The 21,565-nt window shown below is 41.7% G+C and overlaps 1 protein-coding gene across 1 annotated transcript in view; it reads left to right on the forward strand.

Annotated features, from left to right (window-relative positions):
* LOC308300267 (uncharacterized protein) overlaps nt 1-21,565 on the forward strand; it is a gene marked incomplete at its 3' end in the record, with an annotated part of 83,611 nt that overhangs the window by 52,707 nt on the left and 9,339 nt on the right. The window contains exons 31-34 of the mRNA XM_080744088.1: nt 1,752-1,933; nt 2,565-2,692; nt 9,974-10,066; nt 10,846-11,026. Of these exons, the coding sequence (XP_080600214.1) occupies nt 1,752-1,933; nt 2,565-2,692; nt 9,974-10,066; nt 10,846-11,026 (584 nt within the window). The remainder of the gene's footprint in view (nt 1-1,751; nt 1,934-2,564; nt 2,693-9,973; nt 10,067-10,845; nt 11,027-21,565) is intronic.

Raw genomic sequence — 21,565 nt, forward strand, 5'->3', positions numbered from 1 at the left:
CAATGGCAGTATTTTTGGATTTCAAGAAAGCATTTGACTCTGTCAGCCATCAGGTCCTCTTGTCCAAACTAACACATTTCAACTTGTCCCCAGAGGCCATCAAATGGTTTACATCATACCTATCAAATAGAGAACAGTGTGTAAGCATAAATGGCATCAAGTCTCCTTATCACACTTGCTCGGTTGGTGTCCCCCAGGGATCAATAGTAGGACCAATTCTGTTTTCTCTGTTCATAAACGACCTACCTGATGTATGTAAAGATGTACATATCCAGATGTACGCAGATGATGCGGTTATACTGACTCATGGAAAGAGCTATGCAGAGGTGTCAACGGTTTTAACTTCTGTTCTGACCAGCGTTCAGGACTGGCTTACAGACTCATGCCTGCTCCTGAATGCAAAAAAGACGGTCTGCATGGCTTTTTCCAAAAGACCAGTTGTGATGGAGTCATCAAATGTGTTTCTGGGTGGAGAGGAACTTGAACTTGTGCCAGAGTTCAAGTACCTCGGGGTCATGTTAGACTCAACCCTAACCTTTAAAAAACATGTAAAAAAGGTTACAAACACAATCAAGTTCAACCTTCAGAACTTTAAACAAATCAGACCTTGTTTGGCAGTTAGTGCTGCTAAATCTTATCTCCAATGCATGATCCAATCACACATTGAGTACTGTTTCACAAACTGGTCTTGCACAGGTATAACGATTCTCAATCCCATTGAACAGCTATATAAGAGTGCGCTTAAGGTATTCGATAGGAAACCCCGCTCATATCACCATTGTAATATTCTTCAGAGGTACCGTTTTTTGAGTTTCGCTAATTTTAAGGTATTTAAACAGGTCAGTATCCTATATAAGACCCTAAATGGTCTATGCCCACCTCCCCTAAAGGAATTCATAAAAAGGAAGCCCGATAGAGGACTCAATACTAGAGCAATCACTAGAGGGGATTGCGAAGTACCGTACCGGGTAACCGCTTTTGGAAAAAACACCCTTTCAGTGCAGGGATGTTCAATCTGGAATGACCTACCTCTAACAATAAGAGACTGTTTGTCATTTCCATCCTTCAAGTTCAATCTAAAAAAATGGTTAGTTGACAATCAAACCTGTGACCATGTATAGTTTTAAGAGTACAGCTCATGTCATGTACGTATATTTTTAACTTTTCTTTTCTAATGTAGGGTACTGTTAGTAATATGTGTCGTTTTGTTGTTTTCTCTTGGTTGAGGAAAATAGTATTTGTATGTATGTTCTTAGGCGCCCTCTCCTAATGTAGGGTTACTGTTTGTTGGTATGTATTGTTTTGTCTTCATGTGGGGACTACGGATGAAATTTAGCATTCTTGCTAATTCCGGCTTATTTACATTGCTTTCATGTAGTGTTCATTAATATGCATTGTCCCGTCTAAATAAACAAATAAAGTAAAGTAAGTTTATCTCTGATGTTTGTTTTATGGCTAAAACTGTGGCGGGGTGCGGCAAAATGTCCAAATTTTCATCGGCAATGAACAGCTATGATCATCACTGGTCCATACAGAAAGTTACACAATAACATCCTGTCTGCGCTCATGTGACCAAGTGACGTCATGACGCATGCATTGACGCAGCAGGGCCGGATTCAATACAATGGTGGTGGGCCTGGGCAGTGAGAGGGGATAAATGGGGCAATCCAGGGGCACCCGATGTGTTAAAAACTAAAAAAAACATGATTTGTCCGGAGTCAGTCTTTAAATGTATGATTGGTCCTTCCAAGGCTTTTAGACGCAGGCTGTGGAATGACGAGAGGGAGGAGTCAAGCAGCATGGATGTGGCCACGCCCTCCAAGGCAGCCAATAAGCATAAGCACGGGACCAGAAGTGCACGGAAGGCGTCGGCGGCCGAAGCTGCTGGAGGCTCCGCCAAGAAGAAAGGCAAAGGCAAGAAGGCCCGCCACAGGTATGTGTTAGGGGTGCTGGAAAAAAACCATTTGAATTCGAATCGTGTTTCTAACATGGTAAGATTCAGAATCGATTCTCATTTTCCAAAAATCGATTTTATTACGATAATTTATTAGATATTATGTTGTGTTTCTACAAGTTTAAAAGAATTTGTGCAAGCATGAATAAATCAAGCATGTTGTCTTGGATTTACCTTTGTTTGTTTTACAATTATAAAAGCTACGTAAATGCACTCTGCTTTCATGCCAGCAGACTTGAGTAGATCCTGATATGAATTGAATAGAGAATCGTTTTGAATCGAGAATTGTTTTTAAATCGGAAAATAATCGTTTCTGAATTCGAATCGTTTGGATTTGAAAGAATCGAAAAATAATCGTGAATCGTGACACCAAGAATCGATTCTGAATCGAATCGTGGGATACCCAAAGATTCGCAGCCCTAGTGTGTGTGTGTGTGTGTGAATACATTCTGAGAAAATAGGAGAACAATGAATAACTCATGATATCAACATACAGTTACAGTACAATGTCACCACCTGTGTTCAAAATGTTAAGAGTGTGTGTGTGCGTGTGTGTGCGTGTGCGTGTGCGTGCGTGTGTGTGTGTGTGTGTGTGTGTGTGTGTGTGCAGCAACAAGGACCCTGACCTGGTCATGGAGTGTGAGACAGAGGAGATCGATCCATGGCAGGAGGTTCCATGGAAGCAGATCGAAGACGAGGATGAAGATGACTGGGACTTCGATGGTGACTACGAGGGTGGTGAGTACGCGCTGTCGCTGACCGTCGGTCGCTATGCCAGTAGAGCGTGGCAGCTGGAGCAAGGATGGCTTGCTCCAGATGCTATCCTAAGTTTCGAGCATATTTTGATTACCGCGATGATATCGTTGGCCGCAATTATTTTTGCCACAATCACTTTATTTTTGTATTTATTTTTTTCATAATAGTCCCATCCCTAAGCTGGATCAGGCTTTTAGCACGCATGTTTCCTAAACCCACCAGGATTGAGTTAAGACCCGCCTCGCGAAAACGCGAGGACTTCCAGGAGTGGCTGAAATCCTTGCCAGACACATGGGGGGTGGATAAAGTCAGACCTAGTAAAGGCATGAAGTCAATATAAAACTTTTAGGCTACTGAGAAAAGCCTGCATTTGCACAATGCACAGCTATTCATTTGTCACTACAGTGCTCAAAATAAACTGTGCTAAAAAAAAAAGAAAAAAAAAAAAAAACGTGTAACTTTTCTAAAGAGAAAAACGTACTGAGAAAGCTATTAATCTGTCACTACTGTGCTCAAAATAAAAACTCTTACTAATTATCAGTTAAATTGTTATAGTTTGGATATGGCTTTGGGCATATTATACTGCGTGTATTATTGTAATGGATCAGTAGGGCGTAGGTACAGTATTGTATTATTGTAATGGATCAGTAGGGCATAGGTACAGTATTGTATTATTGTAATGGATCAGTAGGGCGTAGGTACAGTATTGTATTATTGTAATGGATCAGTAGGTACAGTATTGCTTTGCACTTGAGCGAGCAGCACTAACGTTCATACGCACTTTCATACTTAAGATTATTGAGAGGGGTGCTTCCGGCGAGGCGGGTCTTAACTCAATCCTGGTGGGTTTTAGCGGTCTCCTCCTCAGAGACAGGCCTATCAGTGTCATCATCACCATCACTAGGCAGTAGTGATGCGCGGATAGGCTTCTGAAGTCATCCGAATCCATCCGCGCAAATTCATTATCCGCCCATTATCCAACCGCATTAATTATATCATCCAATTTATAAATCCGCACCATCCTCATCCGCAACTTCAAAAGTATTATTATTATTATTACCCTTATTATTAGGCTAATATTATTTTCTGGTAGGCTATTCCCTGTTAGTTTAGTTGTGCGATCACAGAAATGCATTGATCTAGCCTACTGAATGTCTCCGTTCGTCTTTTTTTCTTTCTTTTTTTTTTTTTTGGAGTCAGTGCTGCGCGTCGATGCAGACATGCAGGCAGACAGACAGAGTCAGACACACGAGAGAAAGAGAGAGCGAGGGAGAGAGCGAAAGAGAGGAACAAACACAACTTAGTGGGAAGTTTAACTTACCTACTGTACAGTACTTCTTTACAATATGGACTATGGAGCTGAGAGAGATTCACTTTTTAGCGCAGCGACCAGAGGTAATGAGTGCGACGACGATGCATGCCGTGATGCCGTTTAAGTGGACACAGCTGTTTAGTTTTATCGTGGACTGCACATTGCCTCATGAAAAATGATGGTTACTTTACAAATTATACAAAATAACACACGCTAACACAGACACAAGCATACCTAGAATTCGCTTTTTATTGATAGATATATTAGGCCATAATTTATTTCCTGCATTATTTCATCCGCGGATATCCGAAATTAATTAATAATTATATTTGATTCTACTTGGTCTTGCAAGTGGCCACCTCAGAGCCTGGGGGAATAGCTTAGCTTCCCTCCTGCTAGTTGCACTGACGCTGTACGGTCCGGTCCCACATTCGTTCCTGACAGAAACTGTGTCCTGAACTATAGTTCCTCTCTATGCCTCTATGGTCCTGGCAATAACAATGCTAATGCAGAAGAGAATAAATAAATATTACACCCATACTAGGTAGTAGGTAGGCTATCCTCTAAAATGTTGTTACTATGGGCAGGGTTTGCATGACAATATAGTCTTTGCAACAGAAAGTAATTATTAAAAACAATAACAATTAAAATAATAATAGATTTAATATTAGATTTTTATTCTCAAAAATGATTATTCGATTATTCTAACCACTAATTACAATTAATTGTAGCCATTTCATGAAGGGTTTTACTTGATTATTAGAACAATATAATTTTTAGCTTGATAACTGGTCATTTTAGGTTGTTTTTTTAATGTCCGCGGAATCAAGAATTGTTCCCCACAGAATTCCGCAGAATCAGGATTGTTCTCTGCGGAATACAAACTTTTTCTCCGCGGATTCCAGGGGGGACTAACTGAATGCACAGCTGACTATTTTACATAATCAATTCCCAACAGATCCCCAAACCTGTTGTTTTGGGGAGCATTGGTTTCAGTTCATTCAACCTCCTCTTGTGTGTTGACTAGCAAGACATATTCTTTACTTAATTGCGCAACAGTATTTCGTGTTGAGTAGCTGATATACAACTTGCGTCTCGGATGCGGCCGTTGTGAGCTTGGAGGTCTGCTATTGTCGGATGTGAAACGGGACAGAGCATAAATCAGGCTTCGTGGACTGTAGCTGGGCGAGCAATAGCAGGGACAGGTGCCTTGATCATTAGGAGCGCTCCCTCCATTCCAATGATGGTGAATGGAGGTGGGGTTTGAAGGGCAATTGTTTTGAGTCGCTATTATTGTTTACAATTAACAGAAACCAAGGATTACATATTTCTAGAGTGAGATCACAGTAAAAATCCTAAGAATTCTTCCTCCAGACTGGGAGTAAAACAGCATCTTAAAGTATGGCTTTCAAAGTTTGTAAGATTGGTCCATTTTGGACAAAATGCCTCAAATCACAAATGCAGAGTGCAATTAACATGAAATCGCACACACAGGTTCCCACTAGGCCGAGGAAGAAATGCCACTTCAAATTTTTGAAATCAGCCTCATGGTGGCGCTATAACAGGCTGGTTTTGCCTATAACTCCACCGATCTATAGGCCAAGGAAAAACCCTTTCATTGCATTTTTCACAGCCTTTTATAGCGCCACCAGGAGGCCAACTTATGTAAGACACATTTTTGGATATTTCTCCTTCAGATTTTACCCAAAATGAACACAAATCAGTACACGCTATCTCTACGTCATATGATCAAGACGGATCTGTCCTGTATTAAATATTCCATCCTGATTGGCTAAGATTGGCCTCCACACTTTGCAGGATTGATCAGTTTCAAACAAAATGCCTCAAATCAATGTTCAAATCAGCCTCATGGTGGCACCATGAAAGGCCTAAGATTGGTGAAGAACACATGCCACCCTTTTTACATTGGCATATTATACCACCACCAGGATGTGTGGCTGGTGGAGACCTGTGCTCAGAAGAGCACTTTCTCCAAAAATTATGTTTAAGCAAATTCAACATAAAAAAGACGGAACCAAGGCGGGACAAGGCAGAAAGATCTTCGGGGCACACGCTGGCCTAGCGGTCCAGGCGCATACCAAATAGGCTCTGATGCCTGACAGAGGGTTCGAATCCTGTTCCTGACGACCTGTCCTTTGCTGCATGTCACTCCCCATCTCTCTCCCCATTTCCTGTCAATGAAGGCATAAAAGCCCCAAAACAAAGCAAAAAACAAACAAACATGCAAGTCAATGGGTGAGAAGCAGAGCTTGCCAGCGCTTGCCAGTTTTGGAAAAGGGAACGGTTGGGGATGGGCTTAGCGAAGAGCTAATTTACTTCATGTTAATTCATTTGTTCATTCAGAATTAAATAACCTTTCATAATGACAATGAAAAACGTGTCCTACCGGATGTGATTCCTCATTGCAATTGTTAACGTTGTAGACATGTCGCAACACTGCCTTGTTAAAGAAAAGCATGTCAACTCAAACAAAGTAGTCCATTGAAGTAGATGGGGACAACACTGGTTGTCGATGTAAGGACATTTTAGATCCCTTTAGAGCAGGAGTTTCAACGGGGGGTCCGGGACCCCTAGGGGGTCCTCAGAGTTAACTACAGGGGGTCCTCCAAATCTTTGTGTTAGAAACTTTTTTCCTTTTTTATATTAACTACTGAACCCTAGCGTCCTTATTCTGAGAACTTTAGTCAAAAATCGCAGATCTACAAGCTGCGAGGCATTGTGCGCTAGTAGATGAGCTATTTTCGGAAAAGAGGTTTGGTGTAGAGGGGGGGAAACTAAGAGCAGACCAAGTACAGACTGAAAGGTCAAGTTTATTACTTATTGGCCTCGGAAACCCAGGCTTTTAATTACTTATTGATGGTTCAAGTGGTTAAATATCTGAAAACACAAACTGGCATGAATCCAAAATACACTGATTGTGCTGTCAAACGATGAAACTATTATGGAATCTATGAAAAGGTTGTGGGGGTCCCTGCTTCATTTCTCTCTCAACTAAGGGGTCCTTGGCCTGAAAACGTTGAAGACCTCTGCTTCAGAGAGTTTAAAACTGCCAATTTCACCAGAGTTTGGTGCTAGCAGTTAGTAGCCTGGAAACCAGCGAATACCGATGTCTCTGGTTGACATTGGCACATTTCACTCAGGTTTTTTTTTTATCTCACTCATGTCACTTTGGCTGCTGACCTCACTCAGCAACAAAATGACATGCATGATCTGGGCAGATTGCCCCAGGGAATGTGCCATTGTGAACCAGAGACATCGGTATGCCACTGCAAAAATACATTTGCACTCGGGAGATTTGGTCTGGCACTGCTCACTGTGATGGGATTTTTCCCTCCCTCCGAAGTAGAGGGTTAGGGACCAATATCGCCTCATAAACTTCTCTCCTTCCAGAAATTGCACTTTCATAAGGTTGGTCTGGCACAAAGCTTTGTGTGGCTGTTTCGCCTTGGGCGGGAGTAGCACGTTGACAGAAAACCCCTTCAGCCAGCTGGTGTAGGTGATGATGTGCATACTATGCGACTTGCCTCCGTTCGTTTTTATTTTGACATGGACTTCTCCAGATGAAAGGCAACATTTACAGGTAGGCCTACAGTTAATACTAATATGTACGGCTTTGCAATCTTCTTGTCTTACGAATGTTATTGGTCCTTAACATTAACATTTTACTCTTTTAAGAATGTCAAAATTTAGGAAATGGAAGCTAGCAATTTAGTAGCATCAACGCTACATATATATTAGCATCAAAGCTAACTAAAACATCACTTTGACCACAACAAATAGTGCAAACGCGATAGGCTTAGTCTCCACTCTATTGGACAACAGGACCATTTCTGCCTAATAGAACCCATGGACAGTAATTTTGAATACATAAAAGTAGGAAAATGAGCCTAGATGTTATTTAGGGCGGAGTTGTCCTTTAAGCAATATTACACAAGAGGGTGGGTGTGTGTTGTGAATATAGGCACTTTAGAAAAAGAGCTGCAGTTTTTTAATAGTTATTGTTCCTTTAATGTATATGTTTCACAGGCTGATGACAAAGTAATTGCGTAGGAAACATTACAACAGAGAATAATTTCATATACATTTAATTTTCATCTGGAGAAACTCAACATAGATAAAAAAAGAAAAACAAACTAGCGTTGTGCAGCCGTGACATCATAGACTTAACCAGTAGGTCCCTGGTTGGCTACGTGCACTGTCAGTGACGGAGCCCTGAGCGTGGCTCACCCAAGGTTTGGCTCTGGTGGAACACCCACAAATGCCCAGAGGCCACACCTCTTTCTGAAATCAAATGCAAATGCGATTTCTGGAAGGGGGTGGTTTACGCGTGCACGTTTTTGCCAATGAAGCTAAGCACAACGGTGGGGGGGGGGGGGGGGGGGGTATTATTGTATGTGAAAGTGAAAGGAGCGCTTGTTTTCGGTGATGACGACAGAGGCGCGCCATCTCAGGCAACCATGAACGACCTGAGACACAGCCGAGCGAGCGTTAGCAAGCGAGTCGCCGAGCGTTGCGAAGGTCGCATGAGCCGACCCAGCGCCGTTACAAAGTTATGTCACGATATGGACCGAATATTAACTTTTTTTTTGCCGAACTAGTACGGGAGTTAAAAAGCTGGCAGTATTGTGCTGAAGCCGAACTAGTTCGGGCTATATAATGTATTTACAGTAACCCTATTAAGCCTTACCATAACGTCGGGGCTTTCCGTGGATGGTGGCCGTTGACGGCGGTTTGTTTACATTACACGTTGGCAACATCTCGCTGCCGGAATCTTCCATTTAATCCAATGCATCAACCTGACTTTAACCTTTATCTCTGATGTATGTTTTTTTATTGAAGAGAACAACATCTTTTCACAGCTAGATGACCAAATAATGATCGGCTAACATTAGCTTTAGCCTATACATAATGATTTCTCACAACATCCTGCCCATAGTTATGTGAAATGTGAGCGTCATTATGTGCACATGCACACACAGGGGCGTTGCACAATACAGCGCAGGGCAATGGGAGAGTCCTTGGCAACGCATGTTGGGGTCTGGCGATATCTAGTGGCACAAAATGAGTTAAATCTTAGTCCGCCCTCACTTTCGGCAACACCGAAAAGTGAACACAGCGTTGCGCTCCCTACCTCCTTGCCCACCAACGGCCCCTGCCCACCAACGGCCCCCACCGTTGTACTTAGGTTTGTTGGCAAACGGCAGGTCGCCAGCCTGCGTGGTTTACAAGGCTAGGACCAATCAGGGCCCAGTATGCAAATATGGGGCAGCTTTATCACCAGAGGCATTTTGGGGGATATTTTGTAATATTATATATATATAATATATAACAATATATTACTCTTGATTCCAAGTAATAACATTTAACTTTTAAAGCAGAAATAAGCAGTTTTCTGCTGACATGAGCAGGAATCATGCAATTGCTTATTTTACAAAAATATTTTTATTTTATTTTATTCAGGCAGCTAACAATGCTTCCTAAAGAAATGTTGCATGTGTGACACTTCCTGGGGCCACAATCTGCCCCCAAAACTATTCTTTTCATCTGTGAGAAGTTCTGTTATTGGTTGATTAAACTGGGTGCCCATCCAAAATAACAGACCAATCAAGACCGCCTCTTGTTCTTGTTCAGATTGGTTGACCTGTCTGTCAATCGGTCGGCTGGTGCATTCACCAATGAGCTGCTAATGACAGAGCTTCTTACAGATAAAATAATAGTTTTGTAGGTAGACTGCGGCTCCTAGAAGCGCCACAGAGACTAGATTTTTTTAGGGAGCACTGTTAGCCGCCTGAATATAATAAAATAAAAATAAAAAATAAAAATAAGCACTTGCATGATTCCTCCTTATGTCAGCAGAAAACTGCTTATTTCTGCTTTAATATGTAATAAGTAACATTATTCTCCTGAGTAATTTTGCCCAATCTTTTCAGATCTCGACCCAGACCTGGACGCGGATGAAGAAAGGTACCCGAGTATAGAGGACTCAGGGGGCAGATGTTCTTCTCCATTCCAAAATGCCAGAGGTAAGAAAAGATATATTTTATCGTTTGAGATTAAATGAAATTAATGTTTATCTACAGTATGCATGGGATGTATTTGATAATGATGACTTATGTATTTACTATGACAGTAGTTTCCCCCTAACTACTGTACATATTTAGATTTTCTTCTACTCGTCTATAGGATGTTTTAGCATAGTATTGTATATTTGTCTGATGTTAAATGTTTCGATTAATTGAGTACACAGGACCCCAATGGAAACAAGCCATATGCAGACCTTGTATTGCACTGTACGTCCCTGTGCCGGTCTCTACAAACTCTTAATAAAGTATTTAATCAATCAATCAAAATGTATGCTTGGCACAGTGTAACTACTGTATGTATAACTGTATTTGATGCATTACATGGGTGCTTATTTTAATTAACTCTGGATAAGAGTGTCTGCTAAATGCTTGAACAATCAGCACAATGTCTAGTGCCAAATTACTGTACAAATCTGTTGGAAGTAAATATGGTGGTATGAACAAAAACTGGAGTTGATAAATTGCTTAAAATTGGACCAAAAGATTGCATTGTTTGTCAGGAAGTCAAACAAAAAGTAAAAAAAAAAAAAAACAGTTTGAGATTTGTTTTTCACACAAATAAAATAAAATAAATCAAACCCATTTTGAATGACTAGTGAAGGCTGCTAGACCTTACCGCTGGGTAGCTGCAGCTGGTGTTGCCATCATCATACAGACAGATATTTGGACAGTACAAAAATATGAATGTTATGGTAATTACGTATTTCTATCATTTACAGGTGGTTGCAGGCCCGGTGTAAGCTTTCCAGCTGCAGATCCTGCTGAGTGGTCTGAAATGAACTGGAAGCCAAAAAACATTCCTTTCACCGCAAATCCTGGACTTATCAATGGTGCTGCTGCTCTTGATTCAGATCAACCTGTTGACTTTCTTCAGCTATTCCTTACTGATGAGCTGCTCAAGTATATTGTTGATTCGACTAACTTGTATGCAGAGCAGTGCATTAAAATTGTCATTGATAGTCTGCAACTGCCAAGTTCTAGAATGAACGCCTGGAAAGCTCTCACAGTTCCAGAACTAAAACGCTTCCTAGGGCTGTTGTTTCTCACTGGTATAATTCGTAAGCCTGAGTTAAATTCGTACTGGTCTAAAGATGAAATAATGACTACCCCCTACTTCAACGAGACCATGTCTCGCAACAGGTTTGTAATTATATGGAGATTTCTTCACTTCAGTGATAATGAATCAGCCGATGTTACTGATAGGCTGTACAAAGTCCGCCCAGTCTTAGAGTACTTACTCTCCAAATTCCGTGAAATGTATCAACCAAACACAAACATTTCTATTGATGAAGGTACGCTTCTGTGGCGTGGGCGCCTAGCATTCAAAGTGTTTAATCCACAAAAACCTGTCAAATACGGCATAAAATCCTACATCCTTTGTGATTCTGGGACAGGGTACTGTTTCAACATGAAGCCCTTCTGTGGAGAACGTGTTGCCCTAGGAGACACAGTTGTCTCTCTTCTTGATCGCCTAGCGGGTCATGGCTATAGATTGTACATGGATAACTTTTACAATTCCGTTGCATTGTGTAAACGTCTAATTGATCTGAACACCCATGTCTGTGGTACCCTAAGAAAGAATAGAGGCCAACCACCAGCCATTCAACTGGCTTCAAATTATGACCTGGATATTGGGGAAACAATGGCACGTCACAATGACGGGGTGATGGTCTTGGCATGGCGGGACAGGCGAATAGTGACAATGGTTACAACACTCCACCAGAACAAGATGGAAGAGGTTCTGGAAAATCACAAAGGCCACAGAGTTAAAGTTTCACGACAGAAGCCAGCTTGCATTATTGCATACAATAAATCAATGAATGGAGTTGATAGATTGGACCAAAACATCTCGTACTACCCGTGTACTAGGAAGACCATGAAGTGGACAAAGAAATTTGTAGTCTATCTGTTTCAGATCAGTTTGTTCAATGCTTTTACCATTTACAAGGCTAAAAACCCACAAGGCAACTGTAAAAGTCAAATGTCATTCATTCTAAGTGCCGTCAAGGCGTGGATAATGAATTCCTACCCGAAAAAGGTCAACAGACAGCCAAGGCAGCAGCACCATTATCCTGTAAGAATTCCGCCCACCCCCGGCAAAAAGTACCCATCGAGGTGCTGCAGGGTCTGTTCAGCAAAAGTTTCAAGTGGAGGCAAAGAAAAGCGGAGTGAGACGCGGCTCCAGTGTGCTGTTTGTTTTGTGCCATTACACAGGAAGATCTGTTTCACAAAGTACCACACAGAGTTTGACTATGAAAATCTGATTTGTTTGCAGAGGGGGGGGGGTCGGCGGTTCTAGAGAATTGTGACTGGGGTGCGGGAGGCTATGGGGGGGCAGGGGCTAATACATTTTGTCAACAAACAATAATGAATAATACTAATACGAAAGACAAGATTCTCTAGTTTAGGGTATAGATAACTGAACAGATCAGATCACGCCAGGTCCAAATCTGTGGAGGTGATCGGATAGGGTTTTTGCAAGGCTGAAGATGCTTTCCAACATAAAAAAAGTATGATTTTATAGGGTTTAGTCAGCCTTTAACATATTCATATTTCACATATTTCAGTCTTTCACATATTCATATATATATATACTGTATATTATCATAATTGGGTTTATGGGAAGGGGAGCTAAGCCTTCACCAGGGGGGGCTAAAGCCCCCTCTAGCCGTCCCTGTAGCCGTCCCTGGATCTGGCCGTGCAAAGTGAGACGCTGACACGTTTCTTTGTTTGTGTGTGTGATCCTGTGCCAGTGACTGTTGAGACACAATGTAAACTGTACTGAGCAAAAAATATGTATGTAAAAAAAGTCCATTCAATGTTAATCTTTTTTTGTAATTTGTTTGAAGACAAATACTATAAATATATTTATCATTCATATAAGTCATTGAAGTAAAAAATAAAAAGATCAAATGAGTTTTCTGCTTGATAGTGTGTCTTTCACAAAGGTGTGTTTTTCTCCTGTTTCTTTCCTCAGACGGCAGTTTTTTTTTGTGTTTTTTGTATAAGTAAAAAAACTAAAAAACAGTTTGTTTTTCTTCTTTTTTTCCCCCTATTTTTCTGGGGATACTAGTGCGACATTGCCATCATAGTACAAAAATTCTGTGGGTCTTGAAAGATTGGTCACTATGGTTAACTCTCCTACTGCCAGATTATTTATTTATTTATTGGGTCTGGTGCCATCAAAAAGCGGCTTACCTTTGCGACGTTATAGTAGATAGACAGACATTTATTTTTTAATTTTTTTAATTTATTTTTTATTGTGCAATAGTGCACTTTGGTCTGCCAGGCAGCAGAGGGCGGCGTCATGCGAGAATGAATGTGAATTTGCCTTTTTATGTGTTGAAGAAGAAGAAGACCAGTCACTGGCCACAGAGCCTTACAGCCAGAGGAAATCAACAAGGAAGTGAATTGTTCTCCGTTGATGTTAACGCATAATGGATTTTTTACACCATCACCGCGGAAAATGTGTTTACAGTACACGGCCGCGCGACCCCTCATCAGCTTACAGTCATCAGACGAACGAACCGAACGAGCGCCGTATTGGCGCAGAGGTCTCTTGAGAATTGGGGCGAACGTGAACGTTCAAAGCGTGGGGAGAGTTAAAAAGCTTGGCAGGGAAGGAACACAGAAACATTTCTGGCAGTCAATGAATTAAGGCAGGGGTCTTCAATGTTTTCAGGCCAAGTAGGGAACCCCACAACCTTTTCAGAGATTCCATAGTAACATTGTTTGACCGCACAATCATCATTGTATTTTGGATTCATGTCAATTTGTGTTTTCAGATATTTAACCACTTGAACCGTTAATACTTAATAAATCTGACCTTTCACTCTGTACTTAGTCTGCTCTTTTCCCCCTCTAAACCAAACCTCTTTGTCGAAAATAGATGCTACAAGCTCACAACACCTTGCAGCATTAGGCGTTGTGAGCTTGTATATTGGCTAATGTTGGCTAAAGTTCTCAGAATATGGACACTAGGGTTCAAGTGGTTAATATAAAAAAGAAGAAAAAAAATGTATATTGCTCAAAGATTTGGAGGACCCCCTGTAGTAACTTTGAGGACCCCCTGTTGAAGACCCTTGAGTTAGGGCTTTGACCAAGTGTCAAAGGTATGGTCAGTGATTATACATCGTAAAATGTAAAAGACTGATAAGATTAGTAAGACAACAAGATTGCAAAACCGTACATGTTATTAGTCTCGCATCTGGAGACATTCAACCGAGATAACAAAGAAAAACAAACAAGTGGCAGTGGCTCATGGATAGAGTGGCCGCTTGGCAACCGAAAGGCTCCCAGTTTGATCCCAGGCTCCCCCAGTGTTACTGCCGAAGTGTCCCTGAGCAAGACACTGAACTCCCGATGATCAGGTTGATGTCAGTGTATGAATGTGTGTGTGTGTGTGTGTGAATGTAATGCACAATCTCTTGGATAAAATAAGCTCTAAAATGCACCATTTACCATTTAGCGTCGCACATCTGTGGCGTCTGACTCCACCAGTCAGTCCCTGGTTGGCCAACGTGCACTGTCAATCACAGAGCCCTGAGCGTGGACGCTGATTGGCAGAACACACACAAATGCCCAAAGGCCAGACATCTTTCTGAAATCAAGTACAAATGTGATTTCTGGAAACGGGGTAGTTTACGAGACTAGGACCAATCAAGGCCCAGTATACAAAAATGGATCTGAATTTCTTTTTAAATCTGCCCCTTGGAAGGTTCCAATGCAGAGTTTCCAGACTAAGGGTCGTTTCACACTAATAAGGAACCTAACTAATTTCGGTTCGGGAGGGCTCCCCGACCCGAAATTATTTAGGTTCGGGGGGAGTTCATCCATACTTTCTTAACGGCTAGTGCCGAAGTCGCTTGTAAATATTGGAGGTCCGTGGCATGACAACGTTTGTGGCCGATGAATGAGCGTTGCAGGGTGGATACATATCTGACTGGCCCTCGCGCTGCACGCTGAATGACTGGATGTCCAGTGTCACGGGTTAACCCTATCGGCTCGTTAAATATCACTAGATAGGAAATACCCTGACCTAAAAGTAAGCTATATGTGTGTGCGTGTGGTGGATGCGTGTGCATGTCAAACTAAAACAAAACGGCACTGTCCCTAATATCAACACTTAGCATGTCCACTCACCTACTGGCCACGGCTAGCTCTGTCGTTGGCCAACACAGCTGAAGCGAGGTGCTGGATATGGTCCGTTCAGATGGGTAATCAACCCGTAGTCTTTTTGTTGTTTTTATATTTTCTTCTTTTTTTTCTCCCGTAGGGTTTTTCTTCGTTTTATGTATTAGTCTCTGCACATCCACGACGCTGGTTCTCAAAACAGCTGGACAGTCAACAATAACTTTCTATCGTACGCGAAGCTCCACTATTCTCCACTCATGCGAACTACAAGGCATCGGAGGACAGCGCTATCCATCCGTCTCTTATCTTCTGCAATCGCCGTTGAGTTGTGGCCTCCGTATGTACGTTAAAGTCAAAGATATATCGTCTTCCACCTCGCAGCCATAGATCGCAGCCCGTAACAAACAAACCGCCACGCTTCTTCAAACACTTCCTTCTCTCTGTCCCCGTGTGATGACGTCCATTCATATAGCCGTGCCTCCAGTAGCCGTGACGCAGTAGTCATGACGTACAGAGACAGTGCCAAAACAATAAAAGTAAAATAACCAAACCATGTGTGCAGGGTGTGGAAACTGGAAAGATATGTGTAAGCCTATGATGCACAATATCCTAACACCAGTGAGTAGCTGCTCCAGCAGGCAGCAGCACCAGCGGGGTCTCTTCTCTCTCTCTCTCTCTCACTCACACTCACAAACGCTCGAGCTCTGTCAAAAACATTTAATCTACAAGCTCACATTATAGGCGTGCCGCCTCCCTTGCTGCATGTCACACAGTCACAACTCGTCATGGAAAACCTATCAACACGGAATACTAGCAAAGTTGTGTTTAAGCTCTTCTTTTCTCTTTAAAACGGTTGGCGACGTGTTAGCGATACACACAGCAAAGGTCTGTCTGTGTGTGTGTGTGTGTGTGTGTGTGTGTGTGTGTGTGTGTGTGTGAGACACGCCAGAGCGACTCGCCGTGTCTCCCTCCCAAACAACCGCTGTTTCCTTGGCTTCACAGCCGAGCATAGGAACTTGGAGCCGGGCTGAATGAATGAGAAGTCACCGCTGAGTACCGAAATTACGTCGGGAGGTCACAACATTTCGGCAGCACTGTGGAGCCGAGTTTAGTCGGTTGACGCCCCCATATTTGGGTCTGGACATTGCCGAACCGAAATTAGTTAGGCTCCTTATTACAGTGTGAATCGACCCTAAAGCTGGTTGCACAGTGCACTGCATTTTCTTGTTGCATTTTGGCAATCGGAAATCCAGGGCCAGGAAAGAGGAAAGAGAGAGAGCAAGGGACTCAGTGGTGACCGATGCAAAAATCGGAAAATCTTCATTTGCGTGCTCCGAAGTTCACTCTGATGTTCACAGTGGTGTGCAAAGACCTTAATATCTACGTAGCAGTAGGGTTGTCATGGTTATGACTTTTTACATGGCTATTAATTGTCCCTCAAATAATTGCGATTAACGATTTAATTGTGTATTTGTTGTTGACAATTACATTTCTGTTTGGCTTTTAGGCTTTGAAGTTGCACATGGCAGATATGACACATACTGTAACCTAAATATACAAAGACATTACTGACATATTTGACAACTTTATACTTAAAAAAAAAAAAACATTGATCAACGTGTCGCGATTAGGGTTGGGACTCGTTAGGATTTTAACGATTCCGAGTCCTTAGCGATTCCCTCTTAACGATTCCGGTTCCTAACGGTTCTCTTAACGGTTCCAATATATATATTTTTTTCATATTTTCTATCATCCATTATACAATTACATAATACACACAACTTAAACCATGGAAAATCAGCTTTATTAAATTACTGCACCCATTTCACTTGGCTTGAACACTGTTCGGTTAGGTAGTCTGGCTGTATGCATGAGTCCAACATGTTTTTTTTTTATGATTTTTTTTCCTAAATAAAACATGAACGATTGAGACCATTTAACAGTAGTTGTTTACATAAGCCTAATGGGCATTCAAACAGTAGTTAGCAGTGATGTTAATAGGTTTTCAATGTAATGGGTCCCGGGTCCCAGAAAAGTTTTATGAGTCCTCAATAAAATGTGTTTGAGCGCTGTGAGCTTGTAGATCGGCTATTTTCAAAATGTTTGCCTATTTCTTATATTTATTTTACAATATGGCTTAGTTTGAACTTAGAACTAGGATTTCTAAATACACTAGGCTACAGATACCCATTTAATTATATTTATATCACTGGGACCCCAATTTATATTAAATGTTAAAATATTAGAGTAAAAATGGAACAGGTCCATTTGGTTCCATTTATTCACTGAGTTACAGACCCATAAAGTTTCCAAAAGATTCCCTTTTACTTTGCTTATTAGCAATATAAAACGTTTTTATATTCAGCAAAATGTCAGTAATGGTATTGTCTGCCTCTCATTATTGTCAAGGAAGAAAGTACTGTATGTCGCTGCCTTGCTTAAGTTTCATCAAGGCAAAAAAAAGCACCCTAAGACACACACCACTCACATGTGTGCGGGGGACGAGGAGGGGGAGCCACCGTTGCACAGAAGTTACTTTCACTTTCAGCTTAGGACAAATGGCAGCTTTTAATCAATGCACAAGGATTTAAGGACAGACACCACGGTTTGATTTGATCATTGCACAGTCAATTATGAAGGGATTTCAAAAATTAAAACGTCCCCATATTGCTTGGGAAGTCTACTTTGCAGAAAATCGCGGCCTTTGCGATTCGCTAATCGCTAGTGTTTTTCTTTTACCGCGATGCGGTGATGAGACCCGTTAAGAGAATCGGACCGGCAAAAATGATTGACCCGGTTCTGGACCCGCTATCATGGAACCGGGTCCTAAAAAGAACCGGTTTCGGGTCCCAACCCTAGTCGCGATGCGACACGTTGTGAGCTTGTAGATCTGCTATTTCCACAATTTTTTACTTTAAAAAAATATATGAAAAATGTTCAACATGGAAACGATTATAACGAATATGAAAAATAATCGCGATTATGTCAAATAATCGCGATTAGATGATTATGTAATAATTGTGACAGCCCTACGTAGCAGAATTAATATGTAAAATATTATTCTCCTGAGTAATATTGCCCCTAACTTTACAGATCCGGACTCAGACCTGGACATGGGTGAAGAATGGCTTCCGACCAGGGGAGATCCTTCTCCACTCAAAACCGCCAGAGGTAAGAAGACACATATTTTATCATATTTGAGATGAGATGACATGAACGTATTTATTTAGTTTAGTATGTGAAACGGCACATGCGGACGCCGTCTGGACGTGTACACTTTTGTACGGTCTATGGGTTTGCTGCTCTGACATCATGCTCTGACATCACTGTGATGTCAGGGGAACAACATTAACGGAATCCCTTTTATGCCCATATATGGAGTTCCCTGATGTCATCAATATTAAGCCCATATCTAACAGGACTTCATATGGGAATTACTTCGTCCTAGAACGGAAGCGATGCTCGTTTTGTCGACAGAAGAAGAATTGAACCGATTGGTGGACGGAGTCTGTTTGTTTTGGTCATAGCGTTATAAGAAAGTGGTTTTGGTTTAGTTTCAGCATGCACACATCTCAAGGCGACGCTGACGAGTTATCGATCAGATACATAACGGCGATATAAATCAGATTAATGTATAAAGAAGATGATACGGAGAATGGCCGTGGTGTTGTGCGAGTCGATGCACAGCGACTGTTCGCCCCTTAGTGCTGCCAACGAGTCTTAACAGGTAGGCTAATAATAAACTTTTAAAACCCTCCTCTGAGGTGAATTCACATGTCATAGCAGCCATTGGTGAAATCTTGTACTATGCCTAACCTAACCATATCTGGCGACGCTGGTGAAACAAAACAACGAGCGGCTGCGGTCCGCCTGGAGTTATACTTTGTCATACGATGGTGTTGCAGCGAGCAACCAGTGAGTCGGAAAATGTCAAAATGTGTGACCCAGTTCTTAGTACAATGAACTGAAGCATACATTGGCCATGATTGGATAAAATACTGGGCTGCCTGTTCCACTTTAACTCGAGTATGAATGAATGAATTAGGCCTATGTGTATTGTCAAAAACATTAACAGTGAACAAATTATTTATCACCTGTGAATATATGAAGACATTAATGGTCTATCAACAATGAGTAGCCTGCAGCCTATATGAATGAATATAGGCTACAGACTAGGCTGTATGTCAGGGGTGGGCAACTTTGATGATGGCAAGGGCCACTATATTTCCACCTTCACTCCAGAGGGCCACATTGCATATTGCTACGTTCTACTTTGTCATTCTAGTATCTCATACAAAATCTACAAGCTCAAAATGCATCGCGCTGCGATGCGTTTTGAGCTTGTAGATCGGCCATTTTTGCTTCTTTTGAATTGGAATCCTGAATAATTTTTTGTTGTTTTTGAATTGGAATCCTGAAATGTAACATTTTTATCTAATTTCAAATGCATTTAGTTATATAGTCATGTTAACTTTATGAACCTAAATACAAATACATTGGACGTAAAAAAATCATTTTAATACTAGTCATTAAGCTACTAATATTGACTGACGGAATGAAAGCAGGTCATGTTTGGAATTGTAACAGCTGAAATCAGTAATATATCAGTGTTCCGGTATTAACCTGTGGGCCGCATTAAGTGAAGATGGGTGTTGCCAGTTGCCCATGTATGCTGTACGTGATATACACAATGTAGGCCTATCAATTAATGGATGGAATAGAAACCTACATGAGTTGAATACTTTCAACTTCATGCAAATCATGCACAGAAATGTGGATTTATTTAGGCTGCTCAATTAACAAAGACACAGGCTTATGTAAATAGCCTACTTGACAATGAAAAGCTATTTTACAATTTGAATAACATGATTATATTGATGTATGTTCATTCATAAAGTCACTGGTGATAGACTGTTTTGCTAGTCTATTGTTAACTAACTCTGAGCAAGTGCAGTTAGTATATTTATTAAAGATGTGTCAACAATATTGCCATTACTGTATTGCCTGGTAATACTAGCCTACTTTTTCTCAGGACCAAATGGCATTTTTATTTAAAAGGTTTCCATTATTAGTGTAAGTCAAGACATGCAATGTGCTACCTTTCTGGTGTGAAATTTCATTAACATAACTGTAAAGGTCCCACCCAAAAAGGGTTAGGGTTAGGGTTAGGACCCCCCAAAATATACGCTGTTTTGTGCGGGAAAACCGCAAGATTTGCACCGCGGGAGCTGCGCGGGCACAAAGTACTCAAAAGAATTTCCCAGGGTTGGCAGGTCTGAAAGTGTGACGTGACAGACTGACTGACTTTGCTTTCTATTATTTCCATGAATTAAATACAGAGGGCTTTCCACGTAAAAGAAGACCGTAAAGGGTCTTATTTGAGATGTTCCTTTTAGGCAGGGTGTTTAACTGTATATGTACTGTACTACATTTCAATTGTATTCACCATACTTGTACTGTTCTCTATTTTTATAATAAAAAAATCAATCAATCAATATGCTTGTGGAAAATAGCCAATCTGCAAGCTCACAACGTGTCGCGGATGTGAGGCGTTGTGAGCTTGTAGATCAGCTACTTTTGGCACGGAACACGCTGTGACGACGGAGTATAAGCCAGGATTTACTTGGTAATGTGTTTTGGACAGAGGAGGTTTGCACAGTGCACTGGCTGCACACAACCATCACAGGCTACAGTAGTGGGGAATACGGCGACAACACGCAGCGAGCTCCCTTCAACACAACAACACGTTTACCTCAGCGTTTAGGACGTTCTCCATGCTTAGAGTTATGTCTCCATGTCTGTAGCATTAGTGCGAGCAGCCACCTGGTTCGAATGATATCAACGCACTTAATGCGAAATATTCACGTGCTTTCAGACTCTTCAATGCAGAAAGTATCCAGGATACTTGGATATCCAGTATCCAATATCTCACCAATGCAGAGATATTAGTAGTAAAATGTCGACATCTAGTGGTCAACCTCAGAGGAGCGCAAAAATAAAACCTGAGGTGAATCCCAGCCTCGAACCAGATGCCAAGTATTCTCTGTTCCCCGGTGTAACGCTCCACGCCACAGACCCCGACGGAGCGGCGCGGTATTGGGCTCCGATGACCCCCGTGAGTCGCCACCGAGGCGAGCGCTAGCGAGCCGAGTTGCCGCGTCGAGCAGTGGGAACGGCGCCAATCCCACTCAGCCGCGTTACCGAGTTATGTGCCGTTATGGACAGAATAGTAAATATTCAGTCCCTTACTATCCACGTCTACCCCACTATCCACGTCAAAGATAAATGCACAAAAAAGGAGTCACA

This window comes from Nannobrachium achirus (genome assembly GCF_963921795.1).
Source record: "Nannobrachium achirus genome assembly, chromosome: 2".
NCBI classification, from domain to species: domain Eukaryota; kingdom Metazoa; phylum Chordata; class Actinopteri; order Myctophiformes; family Myctophidae; genus Nannobrachium; species Nannobrachium achirus.